Source organism: Sarcophilus harrisii, chromosome 4 (assembly GCF_902635505.1).
Source record: "Sarcophilus harrisii chromosome 4, mSarHar1.11, whole genome shotgun sequence".
Classification (NCBI taxonomy): domain Eukaryota; kingdom Metazoa; phylum Chordata; class Mammalia; order Dasyuromorphia; family Dasyuridae; genus Sarcophilus; species Sarcophilus harrisii.
The window spans coordinates 433,532,017-433,553,741 of record NC_045429.1 but is presented as its reverse complement, the minus strand read 5'-3'; the positions used below and the strand labels follow the sequence as shown (position 1 = coordinate 433,553,741).

The following is a 21,725-nucleotide window of genomic DNA, read 5'->3' as shown; positions in this document are numbered from 1 at the left end:
CTAAGCTGTTTAGTCATTCCCCAAACACTGGGCATCTACAATAATTTCTAGTTCCCTGCAACATAAAAAAATATTGTTATGTTTTAGGATATCTGGGACCGTTTCTCTTTGTCATCAATTTACTTGGGGTAATAAACCTAGTATTAAGATCACTGTGTTAAGGATGCAGATAATTCAGTCATATTTTAAGCATGATCCCAAATTGCTTACCAGATAATTAGACCAATTCACAGCTTCATTGCCACTTTATATATGTAGTAGCTAGATGATTCTCTTATTACTTATCTTTTCCCAGCCTCAGTTTCCTCATTTGTAAAATGGTGATAAGAGTGCCTAACTTACAGGGTTGCCTAGAACAGAGATATCACAGCTCTCAGGGTACATGTGACTCATAGCATCCTCAAATAGAATTGGAACCAAATTAAAATGTAATTACTATCTGATTTTAATTTGCTGATTATATATGTATGTACATAATCAACAATAAATAGATATCATATACACATACACACATTATATATATATATATATATAAACGTATGATTTTCTAAGTCCATATGTGGTTTATGGGGGTCCTTTTATGATTTAGTGGACCCCACTTCTGTGTCAATATTTACACTAGTTGATCTATCTTCAAGGACTATATGAGTTGTTGTTGCTATTATTATCATTATTATTATTTTCAGGACATGTGTATTTTCCGTACTATTCCCACTATAAATAAAGATGATGTAAAAATCAGGCCATCTGACTGTTAACCCTACCCACATTATAGTAATATATATAGTAATATAACATATATAGTAATATTGTGGGGAGGGATGGCCTTGGTCTTAGTCTTAGGTTTCTCATTATTCCTTATCCCTAAACTACTACAAGTATAAAACAAGATTATGAATTGTGTTATGCTGTATTATATTATGTTGTGCTATGGTATATCATATTATATTATACAAGATTATATTATATATGATATGAGACAGGATTCTTCTATCTTCTGTAGCTTTACCTTGAGGTAATGAGTGTTCTGGAGCACCTGGGTGGTTCTTGGTTCTCATGGTCATCCTGTTTCAACTTGTCAAATTGGGGGTGGGGGTTCTAATGTGGAAAGGAATTTACTCTCTGAGGGGTAAATATAATTTTTATCCCTGAATTCTAACTGTTATAGAAGTGTAGGAAAGGCTGGGATTGGGGAGTGAGCACTGGTTGTGGCATTCAAGTAAGCCTTGAATCACAGTAATTAATGCTAGAATAATAATTAACAATTGTAGAGTACTTTAAAATAAAATACTACAGATGTCATTCCCGTTTTACAGATGAGGAAATTGAGCCCCAGAGACTTGGCCAGAGTCATATGCAGCTCAAGATAGAATCTTACTAATTCCAAATCTAGAACTTTATCTACCATGCTACACATCTTATTGAAAAGGATTTTTGAAATGTTTGTGGCAGCCCTTTTTGTAGTGGCTAGAAACTGGAAAATGAATGGATGCCCATCAACTGGAGAATGGCTAAGTTATGGTATATGAATGTTATGGAATATTATTGTTCTGTAAGAAATGACCAGCAGGATGATTTCAGAGAGACTTGGAAAGACTTACATGAACTGATGCTGAGTGAAATGAGCAGAACCAGGAAATCATTATACACGGCAACAACAATACTATGAGGCTCAATTCTGATGGATGTGGCTCTCTTCAACAACGAGAGGACCCAATTCAGTTCCAATTGATCAATGATAATCAGAACCAGCTACACCCAGGGAAAGAACACTGGGAAATGAATGTGGACTACTTGCATTTTTGTTTTTCTTCCCAAGTCATTTTTACCTTTCTAAATCTGACTTCTTGTACAAGAGAACTGTACAGATCTGTACACATATATTATATTTAAGATATACTTTAAAATGTTTAACATGTATGAGACTGCCTGCCATCTAGGGGAGGCGGTTGGGGGGGGGGGAGGGAAAAGTTGGAACAGAAGTGAGTGCAAGGGACAATGTTGAAAAATTACCCATCATATGTTCTGCCAATAAAAAGCTATAATAATAATTTAAAAAGAAAAGCTTTTTTGAGAGCTCTAAAGAATGACCATTGGATAGATTGCTAGATCTGGAACAAGAAAGAATTGAATTCAAATGTGGTTTCAGACATTTTCTGTATGTCCCTGGGCAAGTCACACATGAGCTAATATTTGTAAAGTGCTTAACACAATAATCTGGTATATTTCCAGAAACAGGTAGATAAGTGTTCCTACACATCTCACCTCTTTGATTTTCCTAAAATGCAATTCTGACCATGTCCCTCTCCATAGTAGGTGCTATATTAATGTTATTCTCTCTTTCTTCATCTCTGGTTGTCTCAGTCTCGTGAATTAATAATAATACTTACCTCCAAAGATTGTTGTAGGGATAAAGAGCTAATATTTGTAAAGGGCTTTGAAAATCTTAAAGCACTAAATAAATATTAGCTACCAGTGCCTAATGTTACAGAAAAGGAGTGCTCTGTCCAAGATGCTGGGGTTGTTAAGTTTAAAAGTCAGGATTGGAATCCGAGTCTTCTGGCACCATCCTGCCTCAAGTCACTCTCAGTCAGATATGTTTGCTCCTTCCTTCCTGTAGTTTTACTGCATCTCATGGCCAGATTCCCAGCAGTAACAACAGTGTCTCTGCCTCAGCTTTGACATCAACTTCCACTGCCCACTTTCAGTTTGCCCTGTCGCTTCTATTCTTCAACTTGTCGTTTTTAGCATCAGTTCCAGCATTCTAGATGAGAGAAAATGTGGGGAGAATGACTGAAAAAAACCTAATTATATACAGGAAGAACTCCACAAGGAGAAAAGCTTCTCTTTTTCCTTTTCTCCATCTTTCATCTCTTTGCTTCCTAAAATTAAGATCTGATCATGCCATATGCTATTCAATTAACTCTAATGGTTTCCTATTAACTCCAGGATCAAATATGGAATCGTCCAGTTGGCTTTTAAAGCCCTTCATAATCCTGTCCCTTACACTTTGCTTCTGGAAAAGAAAATAGGTTGTTCTGTGACGATCAGAGTATGTGAGTGTGAGAAGGGGTGTGAGTGTGGGTGTGGGTGTCTCTCTCTTAGTCATTCCTGCCAGAGTCCTCTTTAATTGGCTAATCTGATAGTCACCTACCCAAGAGTCAGTGTTGCTTCAGAAAGGGCAGAGGACTGGATGATAATGGTCCGTTAGCCTGTGGAAGATCATGGCAAAATTTGGCTGCCCAGAGAAGTTTATCAGTATTGTATATACCTGTTGCAGTTCCACGACGGCATTCTAGCATGAGTTCTGGTTAATGGACGATGCTTTCTCAGTCATCAGTGGGGTGAAGCGGGTGGTTTGCTGCTATCTCAATGACAATAATTTTTTTTTTTTTTTTTTTTTTTTGGCTGAGGCAATTAGGGTTAAGTGACTTGCCCAGGGTGAAGGAAACTGAGGAAGAGGGATCTAAAATGAATTGCCTAAGATCACCCAGGGAGTAAAGCAATGGATGTAGGATTTGAATCCAAGCTCTGAATGCAGACCAGGAGCTTCTCTGCTGCATTAGTCTGGGATTCTCATCTATTTGAGCTAGGGAAAGCAGAAGGCTTCCTGATGGCTAGAGGGGAAGAGAAGGGAGGAGACGATGGAATTTTCAACCTTCTGGGTGAGGATTCTACTCTTGTCCTGGTCTTTCTGGAAAAGAAAAGAGAAACAGATCTGGTAGCCACAAAGGAAACTAGTCAGATGAAAAAATCTTATAGAGGACCATAGTTTTGGCTCCCCCTGCCCATTTTAGAGATAAGAAAAATGAGGCCTAAGGAAGGGGAAATCATTTGCCCAAGGTCACTCCAAAAGTAATGGGAGATTTGAACCTAGATCCTCTGCTTCCAAATCCAGTATTTTCTCTACTTCCAATGGCAGAAAGAGCCTGGGAATGGATCCTAGGATCCAGTTTAGATCTATGGTTCAATGCTCTTCACTGTGCCTGAATTTCCTCAACTGTTAAATGAGGCCATTGGCTGATTCCCTAGGAGACCTGATTTGAGGATTCAGGGCTGGACCCCATCACGATGTTCCTCATTCAGCACAGAGGGAAGCCTTCCTCTCCTCTCCCCTTCTTTCTGGTCCCCCACCTCCTGTCCCCCCTCCTTTTTCCAGTTCCTCCTCTCCCTCTCCATTCTCCTCTTTCCCCTTCCTCCTTCCTCCTCCTTATCTTACTCCTCCTCCTCTCCCCTCCTCTTTCCCCTCTCTGTGCTCCGTGCTCCTTCCTCCTCCTCCCTTCCCCCTCCTCCTCTTTCTCCTCAATGCCCTCTTCTTCTTCCCCTTCTTCCCTCCTCCCCTTTCTCCTCCTCCTCCTTCTTCTCCCTCTTCCCCCTTCTCTCCATTCCCTCCTCTTACCCCTCCCCATGCTCCTTCCTCCTCCTCTCTTCCTTCTCCCTCTTCTCTCCCTCTCCTTCCTTCTTCTTTCTCCCTCCTCCCTTCCTCTCTTTCTCTTCCTCCCCTCTTTCTCCTCAATGTCTTCCTCTCCTTTTTCCCCTCCTCTTCTCCCCCTCTTCCCCCTTCCTCCTTTTCCTCCTCCATCTCCTCCTCCTCTTCTTCCTCCCCCCTCCTCCTCTCTCTCTTCCCCCCTCCTCCTTCTCCCCTCCTCCCCGCCCCTCCCCTCCCGAGGCTCGGGCTGCAGCTGCCGCTAATGACACAGATCGGCTGCTGCTGCCGCCGCCGCCGGAGCGGGCGGACGGGCGGGCGGACTGAGGCGGAGCGCGCAGCGCGCAGCGCCCCGAGAACCGCGAGCGGCCCGCGGCCGGCGGAGAGGCCCCGAGACAGCGGCGTTCGCCTCGCCGCCCGGTCCAGCCCGGCGCGGCGCTGCTCCGCTGCCGGGATGGCGGCGGGCAGGGCCCGGGCCCGGGGCTCGGGCTGAGCGCCCCCAGCGCGCTCGGATGGCGGGCGGCGCCGGCTGGGCTGGCGGCACCGCGGCGCTGCTGCGCTCCGTGCGCCGGCTGCGGGAAGTGTTCGAGGTGTGCGGCCGAGACGCGGACGGCTTCCTGCGGGTGGAGCGCTTCGTCGCCCTGGGCCTGCAGTTCGGCCAGGGAGAGGAGGTGAGTGGGGGGGAGAAGGTGGGGGGAAACAGCTCCAGGATCCCTCTCCCCGTCTGCGCGTCCACCCTCTGCATCTCCATCCCCAGCATCCCCCGGCATCTCCATCCCCAGCATCCCCATTCCCAGCATCCCCGTCCCCTGCATCCCCATTCCATCCTCATCTTCCTTCTCATCCCATTCTCATCGCTGCCTATCCCCTATCTTCGATCCCGTCCCCGTTTCAATCATTCCCCTGTGTCCGTCCCAGTTCTCCCGCCCTTCCCTCTTCATCCCCAGCCCGTTCAGCACCCCATTTCCCTCCTGTCTTGTCCTCTCCTGGCCAGCCTTTTTCTCCACTCAACCTCCCTCTGGTCTCGGGCTTCCTTCCTCCTTCAGAACAGCCACCTTTTTTCCCCCTCCTCCGTAGGCCTCCTACCTGCCTCAGTCCCCAGCCCCACCCTCAGTGGCCTTCTCCCCTTGTTTAGCTCATTCTTTCCCGAGGCTGTGCCCCTCCAGTGGCCCTATTTCCCTTCCTGCTTCTTCTCCTTGTCAGGGCCTGCATTCCTCCTGCCGGTACCTCCCTCCCCGCGCCCTCCCCCCAACAATCACAGATTAAGAGGTTTCTTTCACTCACATCTCATGACCCATCTCCCTTTTGATACAAGGATCCCTGTCTCAGTCCTCGCTCATCCCAAATCCAGTACAGTGCCTCTTTATGGGAGGGGATGCTGGGAAGCCCTACCCTTCCCACCAGAGGGAATTTCTTTGGTTTCCAAGCAGGCCCCTCCCTGCCTTCCAAACTTGAGGGCATCTTCTGTTACGCTCCGGGTTTCTCCTGAGCACTTCTTCAAAATCAGCCATCATCATGTAGCCATATTCCACAAGAGCAGGAGTGGATGTCATGGACACACACACACAAGCCCAAGGCCTGGGGAAGGCTGTGGACCCCTTTTCAGAATCATGTTTTCAAAGGCATAAGATAAAATGTATAACATCACAAAGGAAATCAATTACATTGAAATAAAGAATTTTTTCTCATCCAAGTCCACAGACTCCCTGAAATCTAAGGGTCTGTAGACCCCGGATAACGAACTGTTGTGTTAGAAGTACCTGCTGCTCTTTGTCTGTCTGTCTGTCTGTCTCTCTTTCTCTCTCTATCCCTCTTTCCTTCTACTTTTCCCTCTTCCCCCAATCCTGAATCAAACAGAATGCAAGTTGGGAAATAGGGTTTTGGGGTTAGGTAGGGGGGAGGTAGCTTTGTTGGACTCACTGTCCTGTGCTTTGTACAAGAATATGTGGCCATACTGAAGGGTACGGCTGGAGAGTTTACATCAGGGAGAAGCCGGAGAGGGCTGGGATGTCCAGTCCATATTCCCTCCCTGTCACCCTTCTTGAGGCTGGCCCATCTGATCCCCAATGTAGTCTCCACACCAAGTACAAATTCCTTGTAGTCCAGTCTTGCTGGGTAGCACTAATCCTGGCCCTGGGACCAGGGGCTGATGCCAGGGACTGATGGTCTAAGAGATTAGTGAGGTCACCGTTGCTCCTGGGTTGCAGAGCTGAGCTGAGGCAGGAGAGAACTGGGTTCAAAATCTTAGAGAGCTGATGCCCTTTATTGTCCATGGTTTGGCTGGAGGCCAGAGAGTGATTCTTGGCTCACAAACAGAGAGGCCAACGCCTGCTGGCCAACCCAAGGGAGATGACCTTGTTGTCTGTTACCTGCTGGCCAATCAATTGGTCAATGCAAGATTTCTGATCTCTATAACCAGGGTAACCATTTCTTCAGCTTCCTTTTGAGATATACTGGGATTTTTATATCCATTTTACAGGAAAGAAGGTGGATACTCTATAGAGGGCATTATCTCTGGACATTTAGCCACAAAGAAATTTCTTTTAACAATAGAAAGGGCTTCTAGATGAGGTAATGAGCTTCCTGTCACCAGAGGTACTGTGAGTTGAGTATGCAACCACAGAGATTTCTGCTTTGAGTGGGAGGAGGTTGGAGGTGATGATCTTTAAGCTTGTAAGTGTGAATTGGGACTTGTGCCCTGTACTCTGACGTCAGACTAAATTTCTTTCCTGGTGATCGTGGTTTGATAAGGAGAGCTCTGAAATTACAAGACTTAGGTTTGAATCTGAAATTATGAACTGTGTAACCTTGGGCAAATTATTGACCCTCAGTTTCTCCATATGTAAAATAAATAGGACTCCTTTCAGCTCTAGTGATCTCTGATCCTATAATCTCAATCTCTTAAGTGAAAACCCTTATCTGTAATTGAACCTTATCAATTAGAATTGGAGAGTGACCTAGAATTACAGATTAGAATGGGGGGGGGGGGGGGGGGAGTGACTAAGTAGCACAAAAGGTTAGAACAGAAAGAGACCAAAGACTGTCCAATCATAGGATTCTAAATCAGTGTCTGGGAGGGACATCAGAATCTCTTTAGTCCAGCATTCTCATTCTACAGAATAAAGAAACTGAAGCACAGAAAAGTGAAGAGACTTGCCAAGGTCACACAGTAGAGCTGGGGCTAGACCCTGGCGACTCAGGTATTTTTCCCCTCTCTACTCCCTTTGATATAACCACATTGAAAGGCAAAATAAACATAGAACAGGTAGACTGGCTGAACTTCTCACTCATTAGGGAACCTGTTTTGGTGAAATCAAAAGCTGAATGTGGTTATATGTAGTTGGTTCCAACTGAGAGAAGCTATTGATGACAGGACAGGACAGTTTGCCCAATTAAATGTCCTCTAGAAATGGCTTCTTGACCATAATTACTTTGAAAGACAGTTTGGTATAGTAAGAAAAGCAGAGAACTGGGAATACGTTTACCCTGATTATTGTTTCTTTCACCTCAAATCCCTGAACTTTAGTGTCCTCATCTATAAAATGGGGATAGTATCCTGCCTACCCAAGGATAATTGCAAAGGTAAAATGAGATAATTCATTTCAATGAGATAATTGGAACTTTGCAAACCTCTAAGCCTTACAGGGCTTTCTGAGGCATGATCAATGTAGTGTAGTGACTAAAGGATCAGATCTGAAGTTTATATTCTGCCTCTGCCTCTTACTAGAAGTATAACTATGAGTAAGATAGGCTCTCTCCTATTCTTACTTACCTCATCTGTAAGAACAGCTGTAGTATCTATTTCTCCTAGTCTGAGAAGCAGCGTGGGAGAGAGGATGGAAAGCTGGCTTCAAAGTTAGGATAGATGTGGGATCAATTATCTAACCTCACTGTGCTCTAGACCTGGAGGTACCATCTGCAATGCAGCCTGAATTAGATTAAAGTGTAATTAAGATATTTAGCAAAATAAAAATACAATAGAACATTGATAATATTTACAACTAGTTTTCTAAGTCACTGTGCAGCCCTCAGGGATCCCTATGTTTGGTTAATTTCCCTTTCTATTTGTCTATACCAATTGCCATTGTGGGCAACTCTCAGATTGTGAATGAGAGGGCAGTGGCCGATCAACATGGGTAGAAGGAATCTTTTCACCAGGAATCCCCTATACCCAGGAGGTATGCCAGTCAAGTCCTTATCACTCATTCCCAGCTCTCAGCATTTTGTGAAGTTCAAGTGAGATATGTATGGGAAATGTGGAGCCACCCTTACAGTCTTCTCCAGATGCTTGCTGTAATTGCCAGAACTTTGTAACAGTAGAACAGCAGACACATGGAAAAACTCTTGTTTTCATTGCTAGCTCCTCTTGCTGCCTCCTTATCACTTTCTGTAAACTTACATTCCCTTATATCTTTATCGCTTGCTGCATCCTTTTGGTTCTGAGCTTTCCCTTGTGTGTAGATTCTATGGAGCCCTCCTTCATGCAGATATCTGCCCTCCTACCTTTCCCTAACAGATCCAATTAGCCCCTAATTTGATGACTATATCATAGAATATAGCATGGAAAAATTTGGAGTCAAAAGACCAAGGTTCTAACCCCAAGTCTGCCACTTTCTGGCTATATTTTATAACCATGGACAGGTCATTTTGTGTCTCTGGGCCTCAGTAAATAAGGGGATTGGGCCGGATAATTTCTAAGGTCCCTCTCAGCTCTAAATTCTCTGATCTACTTCTCTGCCTCTTTGGGGGATGGGTCATCAAAGCTTAGATAATATCACATTAGTCTCTATTGTTGGACAAGAGAATTGCATGGTGTCTTGGGCAAATGAGGGTATTTTGGCTATTTTCATAAGACTATTAGCGGTTGACAACCAAAAGGGCAGCTGAGGAAGTGGCTCACTCCTTTCATTTAGGTTCATTCGAGGGTGGGAGATTGGGGATGTGATTCTAGCTTAGATGGGAGATGTTGATGGCTTTTGCTCATTAGTAAAGAAAAAAAAAAGCAGAGAGGGATGTTAACCCATCTTAGGTAACAGAGTCAGCATTCCCGAAGATCTTGACAGGCGTGGGCATTGGACTGAATCGAATAAAATAATGGTCATTAGGGAAAATATAAAGTCTCCTACTTGGGTTAAAAAAGAATCCATTTCTTAAGGCTAAGATGGGAGAGACATGTTTAGATGTCAATTTGCCTGAAAGAGAACTAGAGGCCTGTAGTGTAGTGTAATGGCCAGCATGTTGATGGAATCTCAGGGGTGATTGAGAGATGGTAACCTCCCCTACCCCACCCACCACACACTCTGCCTGAGTCAGACATTTGAAGGCTTGGTCAGTTTCCGGTACTGAAGTTTAAGAAAGCATTGATACAATGGAGAATGACCAAGAGAAGATATTTAGGATAGTAAGGAACCTCCCCATCCATGATTTAGAAGGATCAGTGGAAGAAACTGGGAATAAATAGCCTAGAGAGAAGATTCTGGGGGAGCAAACTAACTGTCTTTTTTTTTTTAAATAACTTTTTATCGACAGAATCCATGCCAGGGTAATTTTTTTTTTTTTACAACATTATCCCTTGTACTCACTTCTGTTCCGATTTTTCCCTTCCCTCCCTCCACCCTCTCCCCCAGATGGCAAGCAGTCCTATACATGGCTAACTGTCTTCCAGTATGTGAAGGAAGATAAGATTTGCTCTGTTTGGCCACATAATGCAAAAATATAAGCAAACAGTGGAAAGTACAAAGAAGTATATTTAAGTTTCTGTGGTGGGAGTAATATCAGAATTTTTCCAAAGACAACTTATAGAGAAGAAAGGAAGGAAGGAAGAAAAAAGAAGGAAGGAAGGAAGGACGGAAGGAAGGAAGAAAGAGAAAGAAAGGAAGAAAGGAAGAAAGGAAGGAAGGAAGGAAGGAAGGAAGGAAGGAAGGAAGGAAGGAAGGAAGAAAGAAAGAAAGGAAGAAAGAAAGAAAGAAAGAAAGAAAGAAAGAAAGAAAGAAAGAAAGAAAGAAAGAAAGAAAGAAAGAAAGAAAGAAAGAAAGAAAAAGAAGAAAAGAAAAGAAACTGGGGAGATATCTGGGGTGGGGGGAGGGGGGAGGGCATTATAAATGATGCAGATTATCTGGAAGCCTTCAGGGATCTGAGGATTCAGAACTGAGAGGGAATGTCCTTAGAGATTGTCCAATTCAAGCCCCTCATCTCAAAAGTAATGCCCTGAGAGGACAGGATGCTGCCAGATTCCTCGAGTAGGTGTTTAACTCTGCTCCCCTCTCAGATGCAGCTCCTTAGACTTTACAGGGGGGAAATGGAGACTTTGCAGCCCATGGCTTTGCCATCTGTGGTATGGTTCAGAACTGGCTTTCCTTGCTGTGCCTCTGCTGGGCTGTGGGAATTCTGCTGCGATGAGATTAGAGTAATGTAGATCATTATGGTTGGACAGAGTCTCAGAGGCCCTCTGGTTCAATCCCCTCACTCCATTATACTGATAGCTATCTCTGTGATTTGCCCAGGGACACATAGCTGATAAATAGCTGGAGCTGGGATTCGAATTCCAATCTTGTGATCCTATGTTTAGTTTTCTTTCCCTTGGATCACAGTGCCTACTTCAGTCTACTGACCTTCAGCAAGTCATGTAATTTAAGTCAACCTTTTCTTTTGTGTCTCTGGGCTTAGCTGTAATCACTTTGCAATCTGTATCCATTAAACTTTTGGTATCCAATTAGAGAGCTGCCTCCGGTCCCCAGAAAAAGAAATTATTGAATTGCGTCAATTGGCTGGTTAGCCTGGTCTTCAGTCATGCCTTCCTGAGATTCTAATCGGTCTTTCCTCTTGTTAGTCACTCTTCTGTGAGCTTCCTCCTCCTGTTCTTCATTCCGGGGGCTGATACAACCAACAGTGACAGATCTGCCCATAAATTGAAATATGGAAAATTCCCCGGCAGCTGGGGCTTCTGGGGGATGCTGGCAGAGGGGCTTATTATTAAATGGTTCCACTTATCTCACAGCAGAGCTCTCTGTGGTGTGAAGGAATAGGGAAGAGATGGGCTGGACAGAAGGTACACTCAGGGTAGACTCTGACATAGGTGTTACTTTATTGTTTAAATGGCATCAGGAGGGCACAGAGGGACATGGATGGTCAGCTTGCTCTTATGTGCCACAGAAAAAGTCCATCTTCCTGGGTCTCAGCTATCTTCAAATCTCAAGTGATTCTGTCTCACTTGAATCCGATTCATGTGCCAGTCAAGACATCATCTTATGATATCTTTGGTTCTCTTTGAAAATGAAGGCCAATTATATCCCAAAGAGATCTTTAAGGAGGGAAAGGGACCCTCATGTGCAAAAATGTTTGTGGCAAGACACTGGAAGCTGAGTGGATGTGCATCAATTGGATAATGGCAGAATAAGTTATGGTATATGAATGTTATGGAATACTATTGTGCTATAAGAAATGACTAGCAGGATGATTTCAGAGAGGCCTGGAGAGACTGAGGCTGAGTGAAATGAGCAGTTCCAGGAGATTACTGTATACAGCAACAACAAGACTATATGATGATCAGTTTGGATGGATGTGGCTCTCTTCAACAAGGAGATGATTTAGGCCAGTTCCAATGATCTTGTGATGGAGAGAGCCATCTGCACCCAGAAAGAGGACTGTGGGAACTGAGTGTGGATCACAACATAGAATTTTCATTCTTTTTATTGTTGTTTGATTGCATTTTATTTTCTTTTTCATTTTTTTCTTTTTGATTTTATTTCTCTTGTGCAGCATGATAATTACATAAATATGTATGCATATATTGGATTTTATATGTTTATCATGCTTAATATATATTGGGTTACTTGCCATCTAGGGGAGGGAGTGTGGAGAAAGGGGGGGAATTGGAACACAAGGTTTTTCAAGGATTAATATTGAAAAATTATCCATGCATATGTTTTGAAAATAAAAGCTTTAATAAAAAAAGAAAGAAAATAAAGACCAGAAATTATGTACAAGACAATGTGCTCCCTACTAGGAATACGAAGGCAAAAACTGAATCCATATTTGTCCTCAAAAGGATTACCTGCTAATGAAATACACACACACACACACACACACACACACACACACACACATTGTTAGTCACACTTTAGTAAACTCTCTCTTTCTGTTCTTTATTTTGGAAGCCAGTACAAGTTACGGTGCTCCTAAAATTGAATATAGAAAATTCTCTGGCATTAGAAGCCTCTGGGGGTGCTGGAGTTCAATGTATAAATATGTGTGTGTGTGTATATATATATATATATGCATATATTTATGCACATATGTACATACATACATATATACATATATTTACACACACATACTCTATATGTGGGAGGGCACCTAGCAGCATAGGAGAGATTAGAAAAATGTTGCAGGGATGTATGAGATCAAAGATAAAACAGCTAGATCAGGATACTTGGATTCTAATTCCAGATGTAAAATTAATTAGAAATATAATGTAATCCAGGATGGCTGATCTGGGTGATCTAGAAGACAAAGACACATGGTTTGGGGTGATCAAGAACACAAAGACACGTAATCCGGGATAGGCAATCCAGGACAGATAATCCCGGTCATCTATTCAATCTTTTCTAGATTATTCCCCTTTTCTAGATTCTTTTCTGGATGCTATCTCAAGAAAACACTCTTTTCTAGATACTTTTTTTTGATCCTGTCTTTTCTAGATGGATTTCCGTATTCTCAATCTTTTCTAGATTCTTTTCTGGAATCTAGAAAATCTCTCTAGAAAAACTCTTTTCTGGATCCTTTTCTAGAGCCTCAACCCAGAAAAAATACTTTTAGAATTTCTTTTGTGGATACTCTCTCTAGGAAAAACTCTTTTCTAGAGCCCTAATCCAGAAAAAAATTATTTTCTAGATTCTTTTCTAAATCCTTGATCTTTTCTAGATTCTTAATTCAGAAAACATTCTTTTCTGAATTCTTGATCTTTTCTAGAGCCACAATACAGATCTAGAACACAGACATGTAAACCAGGGTGATCTAGAACAACAAGATGTGGTGATCCAGAACAGAAAGACATGTCTTTCTGGGATACCTAGAACACAAAGGCATGTCTTTTGGGTGATCTAGAACACAAAGCCATGTGATCCTGGGCAATCTAGAACAGAAAGACATGCCCTTTGGATGATCTACAGCACATGTCTTCTTGGGCATTGATAATTTGGGAAAGAACATTTTCAGTGATGAGTGATGAGGTCATAAACCATATGGCAAAGAATCATGGAGAGAAAATAGGGTTGGAGTATATTGATGACTTTTCTAAGAAGTTTGGCAGAGTTAGGATGATAACTTGAGGGGATAGGGGTCATGGTAGGGGCTGCTGAGATTTTTTTTTAAGGATAGGAGAGATTTGGATATATTTGAAGAAAGTAAAAAGGAAGACAAGGAGAAATTGAAGATTTGAGAGAGAGGTAATGATTGCAGTTTGATGGAGAAAATAGAAAAGGATGGGATCAGACTGATATAGAGGAGCCAGTTTTGTGGGAGAGAAGGAACAACTCATTTTCAAAAACTGAAAGAAAGGAGAAGACAGTGGGGGATAATATCAAGGGGTTTTGGGAGAAAAGGGGGTCCGTTTAACTCTTCAATTTATTCAATAAAGCAAAAGACTGAGAAAGGAGGAGAAGGAGATGTGGAAGATTTGAGGAAGCAAGAGATTTGGAATAGCTTCTATGGTATGTGAGATAGAGAATCAATTAAAAAGGGATTAAAAGATGGCCTCATTGAAATGAAGATCTCATTAAGGTTGGGAAACAAGAATTTGTAATGTGCCCAGCCATACCCTTGTGAGAATTCCTCCAAGTCCTGTTGAGCAGCATGTGAAGAGGAAGCAAAGAGCTGACGAAGGGAAATTACCCTGGGCTTTGGTTTAACAAGGGAAGAAAAGATGATAGGATGAGGGGGTGGGAGATGTGAGAGCAAAGGATACTATAGAGTTAAGGTTGGAAAAGGAAAAAAGTCAAGTCAATACAGAGTCAATGGCCTGAGAGAATCTAGATTGGAAATCTTGTTGAATGTAAAAAATGAGTTTAGGAGTAAGGCATGGGAATGTGGTAGATTATGGGAGTTAAAAGGACTGGAATTCTTGTAGGACATGATACATACTGTAGAGGGGGAGAAGGAATCCAGAGAATGAGTGGAGCTATGAAAGAGATGAGCATGGCTGGGCCCTGTTCTGAAAAGGTGCTCATTGGCTTGGAAGCTCCTTCAGGACAGAAACTGTTTTTTATTTATCAAATTACATTAGGTATTTTTAGCATTATTTTTAAAATTTTTGAATTATAAATTCTCTCCTTCCCACCTTCCTCCACCCCTTGAGAAAACAAGCAATGACATCAATTATACATGTGAAATCATGCAAAACATATTTCCATATTAACCATGCCTTTGCCTTTCTTTATGCATCCCTATTTCTTAGTTCAGTGTCTGGCACATAATAAGCACTTTAAAAAAATGCTTGTTGACTTGATTGGATTTGGTCCCAGGGAGGGAGTCACCATCTGGAAAATGGGGGCTTCCAGGTGGAGAAACCTCTGGGATGGCAAGTGGCAAAGTCTAGAGAAAAGTGAATTGAGATGAGATTTGTATGAACTCATGCAGAATGAAATGGGCAGAACCAGAAAGACAATTTTATAAGCAGCTACAGCACCGGAAAGGCAACGAACTATGAAAGACTTAATTAAGACCTCTCATCCTCAAAGTGACCAGCCATAACTTTAATCAGTTAATGAAGTCATTAATCTATGAAAAATCATGCTTCCCATCTCTTAACAGAGATACAATGGAATAGTGATGCAGCCAGAAAGATCAATGGATAGAGTACTGGAACCGGAGTCAAAAATACTTGTCTCCAACTCACTTTACTTCAGTTTCCCCATCTGTAAAATGGGGATAATAATAGCACATATCTGCTAGGATTATTGTGAGGATAAAATGAGATAACTATTGTAAAACTATTTCCAAAACTTTGTGAAGCACTTTGCAAAATATCGTATAAACTTGCTATTCTATTTTGTTACTCACATCTTCTCAAATCTACCAACATATGCATTTGTTTTGCCAACACATAGATATGTATATACACATTGATAAAGGGAAAAAAAGAAAAAATATCAATGGAGTATTTGAAAAGACATACCAAAGATAGCAGTAGAGTTTTAATATATACTTATCAGATAACATGGAAACACATTTTGCATGATCGCAAATGATTGTACACGTATAACCTTTATCAAGTTACTTGTCTTCTCAAAGATCAGAAAGGGAAATTAGAGGCAGAGAGAATTTGGAACTCAAAATTTTTAAAATGAATGTTAAAAATTGTTCTTTCTTATAATTGCAAAAAACATCAAAACTTGTAAAAAGAGGTTAGTTAAGCTGTGCAAAAGAGATTTGTGGTATCACATACAAACTCCAATTTCCTTTTCTTTGTAAAAGAAAATATTCCTTATATTTTCAATCCTAATCATATCATTATAATCTATGTCTTATAACACCACTGTTGATGTTTGCCTAATTCATCATAATAAAGGGAAAATATTTTTAAATACATAGATTATTAGTGTTCACTCTTTACTATGAAGACAGTATGGAGCTGTGGAAAGAGTGTTTGACTCAGAAAGAAGGAACCTAGGTACAAATCCCAGCCTATATACACTTTCCTAGGCATATAGACAGGAGCAATGTGACTTCTCTGAAGACTAGTTTCCCCTTCAAGAAAACGGGAAAAATCATACTTTGATGATCTTCTAAGCTTGTTCCTTAGGAAGATGCTTTCTAAACCTTAAAACTAACAGTTCACTATCCATGGAGAATTTATAATCAAGAGTGGAGATGTTAATCAATTAAGTTTGAGAGATGCGGTAACAGCAGAGCTCACTACATCGTCAGCAGGATATAAACTCAGGGGGACAACATGGTGGACTTTGGGTAAAGGCCAAGGAAGTAGGTACATCTAGTTCAAAAATGACAGAAAACTGGGGGAAGATCCAAAAGGATCTTTGCAGGTGAGAACATTGAGCTGAATCCAGTCAGATGAAATTTACTAGGAATAAATATAGCCTCATAATCACAAAGCAATTTTTTTGAATTTGGGTACAAGACAAGGGAGACATGATGAGATGCCAATTTGTCTGCAAAACATCCGAGGATCTTAAGTGGATTGCAAGCTCAATATGAATCACTAATGTAGTAGAGACAGCAAAACTTCTAATAGGATCTCAGGTTATATTAAAGAAGGCATATATGGCTTCTAAAAATAAAGAGATTATAGACACAGCATCCTTGTAAGATGAGAAATATGCTTGTTCTAGAATCAGAAGATCTGGATTCAGATACTAACTGTCCTTTTCCCCTCTCTATGCCTCAGTTTCTCTACCTATAAAATGAGAGGGTTGGACTAAGTGCCCTCCTTTCTGGTTCTAAATCTTTGATCTCATGACAGTCTTGATCAAATAGCAGCAGGAGTTATGGTGCTCCACTCCAAGCATCCTAGTTTGGAAAGAACTTGGAAAAATTGGAGAGTAACCTGTGGATTCACCTACAAGACTGAAGAGACTCAAATCCATGTATATGAAGACTAGTTGAAAGAAATGTGTTTTTTCAGTGTTAGATAAGCCAAGACTCCATGGCTTGCCAACTTGCTAGTTGTCTTTGAGTATCTGAATGTTTGTCTCATAAAAAAGAGTTAGGACTTGTTTCTGTTTGACTGTAGATGTCAAACCTAGGAACCACAGGCTAAAGTTGTAAAGAAACAAATTTAGTCTTGATTTCAAGAAAAGCTTCTGAGATAAGAATGGGATGTCTCTGGAGCTAGCGGGCAGCTGGAAATCATGGAGCAAAAGCATAATTATGATCATTGGGTTGGCTGCTGAGGTACTTTCTAATGCTGAAAGTGATTCTATGATCAGTCCTTTCTACCATTTCAGCCTCTGTGCCCTATAAAATGAAACAGTTGAGCTTCCTTGATGACTCAGCTCAAGTTGCATCTATTAATGTCTTTCCTGATGGCCCTCAACTGCTCTCCCTCCTTGACTCCCTTGTAATTTATTCTGTCTAGTCTTATGCAGCTCCTATTAACAGTGGAGTCTGATGGGAAGTATAGTGTTTTCCCAACCAGAAGGAAAGACTGAAAGATCTTGGCGTTCTACCATTCCCAGAAATTATAGTGATGTGTATATATATATATATATATATATATATATATATATATATATGTATGTATACACACACATACATACACACACACATACATGTTGGCTTTCCTGATGGAATATAAATTCAATGAGAACAGAGACTGTTTTCTTTTTGTCTAAGTGCTTTCTGTCTAGGGGAGTACCTGACCCAGAGAAGGTACTTAATAAATAAATATTTGTTGATTAATTAATAGATGATTTTCTAATGTCTCTTCCTTCTCTGTAAGTCTTTGGTCATAAAAAGTAGGAAGTAGGGGGAGAGATAAACTGTGGGCAAATGGTCCAATGTAAATACATATAATAAAAAAGAACTTTTCTCTGTATGTCCATATTTATACCTATTATTGAGCTCTAGTGACTGTTCTCCTCTCTGACACCTCTTGCACACTTCGTGCCGAAGGCAGGGAAAACAGAATAGCATTTCATCACCAAACTCTTCACAGGTCTGTGGATTTGGGAAGAACTTAATTTATTTGGAAGGCTGTGAAAATAACATTGGTTCTGGGGTCAAATTTTACCTCCACTGTTTTTTACTCTTGTGAACTTGAAAAAACCACTTCCCTCCCTGGGGTTCCATGTCCTCATCTGTAAATTAAAGTTTTGAACTTAAACATTATGGTTCCTTCTTACTCTCAGTTTCTGAGATCATCCTTTGATCAACTCCTGCTAATTAACGCCCATTGCTTCAGCACTTATTTCAATGGAGGCAGTACCTGTCCACACAGATCTTACAATCTAATGGAGGAAAGCAACCTAGAAAGGGAAGTTTCAAAGGTTAAGGGTGAACAGGGGCCATGTTGAAGAAGGCCAGAGTGAGCTCTTCTATCAGAGCCCAGAATCTGGGGAAAGAGTGGGATTGGGTGAAAGAGAGATGAGGAAAGGGAAGAGGAGGGGAGATGAGAAGGATGACTAGAATATGGAAAGCACAGTTATGGGAATAAATAAGAAGTGTCTAAGCAGCCTGCTTTAGGGCAAGACTTTAACATTATCAAGCAGGTGCTAATCACATTGGTAGAGGGGGTTTCCTCATGACACTTAAAATTTTTTTAATTAAATTTTATTTTCTTCAGTTAATAAACATTTACTTTTCTTCCTCCTGTATCTCTCTTGCTGCCCCTACCCATACCCTGAAAAAAAAAAACTCAATTCTATAGCAAATATACGTAGTCAAGCAAAACAAATTCCCATATTGGCCATGACCAAAAATATGTCTCTCATTCTGGAAGCCATTACCTCTCGTCCAGTAGGTGAGTACCATTCTTGGATGTTTTTTGATGATAATCATAGAGTTGGACCACCTCCCTCTTTCTCACTCCCCACCCCAATTGTTTTATGTAAATGTGAATTGTTAAAAGCAGAACTAGTGTGCAGAAAGCAGGGTCTTGCCACAGGGCACCTGCTTATGAAATTTAGAGCTTTCGTGTCCAGGTTAAATCCCCCCCCCCCCCCAATTCCTGTACCTCAGCCCATGGTCCTACAGAATCTTGTGTCACTTGAGTATCCTCTTCCTCCCCCATCCCGTTCCCGACTAGATCTCTGTGTGTCTATCCCATCCCCCACCCAAATTATTTTTGCCCCAGGTGAAAAATTCCTGTTGACTGCTCTATCATTATTCTCAAATTGGCAGCTTTTTCATTAAAAAACAAAACAAAACAAAACAAGGAGGGGCTGGCAGTTGTTCTTTCAGTGAAAAAACGGCTTGGCTTGCAAAGAGATGTTTCCCAGAAGGGGCTCTACCTCCTATTTTGATTGAGGTTAGAGAGAAAGGGTCCTCAGAGACCAACTAGTTCCAAATTTCATTCTAAGAAGGGGTCCATGGCTTTTACCAGACTGCCAGTAGGATCCACAAGGGTTAGCTTCTGTCCTTCTCAAAAAGGGTCAAAATGACGTCACTATGTCGGGGTCAAGACACAGGATGTCCCCTATGTGGCTAATCAGACCAATAGGAGTTCAGCTCTAGCAGAGATTGGGCACAAATAACCCATTTGGAGATGGCTCAAAATTTGTGCATCTCTTGTTTCTTTTGATTTTATTCAGCTTTGCCCCCCCCTTCCACCTCCCCCACATTCAGTTTTGCCTTTGCTGCTGAATATTCCAGCCTGTCCCAGAGGGGATTTCACCTACATTTAGCGGGGGATGGGGTCGGGAAAAGGCAGGTCCCTTTGAAAGAGACCCGCCAGATCTGGGGAACATATGCTGCTGTCACGTGTGGTACCTAACGTCAGCTCTGATCATCCATATACAATTACTGGGATTCTGGCTCTCTGCCATCCAGCAGGGTCTGGCTTCGGGGCTTGTAAGCTCCTCGTAGTATTAATCAGCCTCCTCCCCCTCCGCATCCCATCATTGAGAATGTAAATCTACTGGGAAAGGAAAAAATCATATCAAGCTAATCCAAAGCTAATCAGAAATGATTATTTGATTTCCCACTGCTTTGGATTATCTTGCTGCTGCTTCCCCCCCATCTGGTCCAGGTAATTAAGCCTTGGTTCTATCTGCTAATAATCAACCCTAGATGCTATTCCGGCTTGACAGGCAGCATACTTTAGAATCATGCTCTCCAAATTTTTTATTCTTGAACTCTGATTAGTAAAACAATGTTTGAGCTTGGACACATTCAGATAATATGTGTGTGTCTATATATTTACACACACATATGTATACATACATATATTTACACATACATATGCATAGGTACATAACCTTTGCATATGTACATACATGTGTATATGTATTATGTATATATTTACACATATACATAATATTTATGTACATATGGGTATTGGGTGCACATTTACACATTTATGTGCATTTATACATTTATATGTGTATATGTATCACACATATATCTAACATTCAGAAATATATATGCATATATACTGATACACCCGCACTTGCACACATATACATAAGCACTTGTCCACTCACACAAAATATACACACCATTATTTTTAAATTGTGTATCACTTTTGTTGTTCAGTTGTATCTAATTCTTTGTGACTCCATTTTGGAGTTTTCTTGGCAGAGATACTTCAGTGATTTTCTATTTCCTTCTTCAGCTCATTTTACAGATGAGGAAACTGAGGCAAACAGGATAAAGTGACTTACCTAGAGTCAAACAGCTAGTAAGTGTCTGAGGCCATATTTCAGTTCAGGAAGATGAGTTTTCTGATTTCAAGTCCAGTACTCTATCACTATTCTAGTTTAAAAAGAACTATGTACATTATGTGATTCAGATTAAAAATAGACATTTTAAAAGGATGAGATAAGTATCAAATCATTTTTGATCCTAAAGGAAAATAGTCACTGGAATTTATCGGATAGGGAGAGATGTTTAGACCTATACTGTAGGGAAATGATTTTTGGTAGCAGTTTCCAGGGCTGTTCTGGAATCAGCTCAGCTGAATCTGGAGAGCTGATCATTGAGTATTTAATCAAGACTTGATTTCTTCTTTTGTTGATTATCCAGTCTTAAGAAAATGATCAAGAAAAAAATATATATATAATAGAGGTTAAATTTAAAAGTATGGCTTGCTTCTCCCTCTCTGCTTGCAGACAGTTGTTAAACAGTTACCCATGGTTTGGTGGACCAGTAGTATAGTGGGATCCAAGATGCAAATCAAAATCCAACCATACCGACTCATCCTGTTTTACTCACCTGTCTCATCCAAGATGAAAAGGAGGGAGAAGGGGCTCTCATTCACCAGAGTGCAGAGCTGGTCCTCTGAGGAGCATCTGCGGTAGCCATGGGGTGTTCTAGAACTGGGATTGGGTATGCTGAAGGGTGGTCAATTTTCCTAGTGGTTCCTGTGCACCAGCTGTGGTGGGCCTGATGCCTCATTCAGAAAAGGAATAAATGTTCAAGGACTTGAGAGTTGGGAATAATAGGGACATATTGGTCTTTGAGATCCCAAGGTCACTTCTATTGTAGCATGAGACATCAACTCAACCTCATTTTCATTAGTCTTTTATCTAAGGAAAATGTTCTTTAGATGTTTTTGACTTCAAACCCAGAGTTCTTTTCTCTTGCCAGAATGCTTTTTATCCAGGTAGAGATATCTTAAAGTCAG

The 21,725-nt window shown here is 41.3% G+C and overlaps 1 protein-coding gene across 1 annotated transcript in view; it reads left to right on the top strand.

Annotated features, from left to right (window-relative positions):
• The first annotated feature begins 4,678 nt into the window (after positions 1–4,678).
• RAB11FIP4 (RAB11 family interacting protein 4) overlaps positions 4,679–21,725 on the top strand; it is a 160,575-nt gene continuing 143,528 nt past the window's right edge. Inside the window, exon 1 of the mRNA XM_031967636.1 lies at positions 4,679–5,097. Within this exon, the coding sequence (XP_031823496.1) occupies positions 4,939–5,097 (159 nt within the window). The 5' untranslated portion in view covers positions 4,679–4,938. The remainder of the gene's footprint in view (positions 5,098–21,725) is intronic.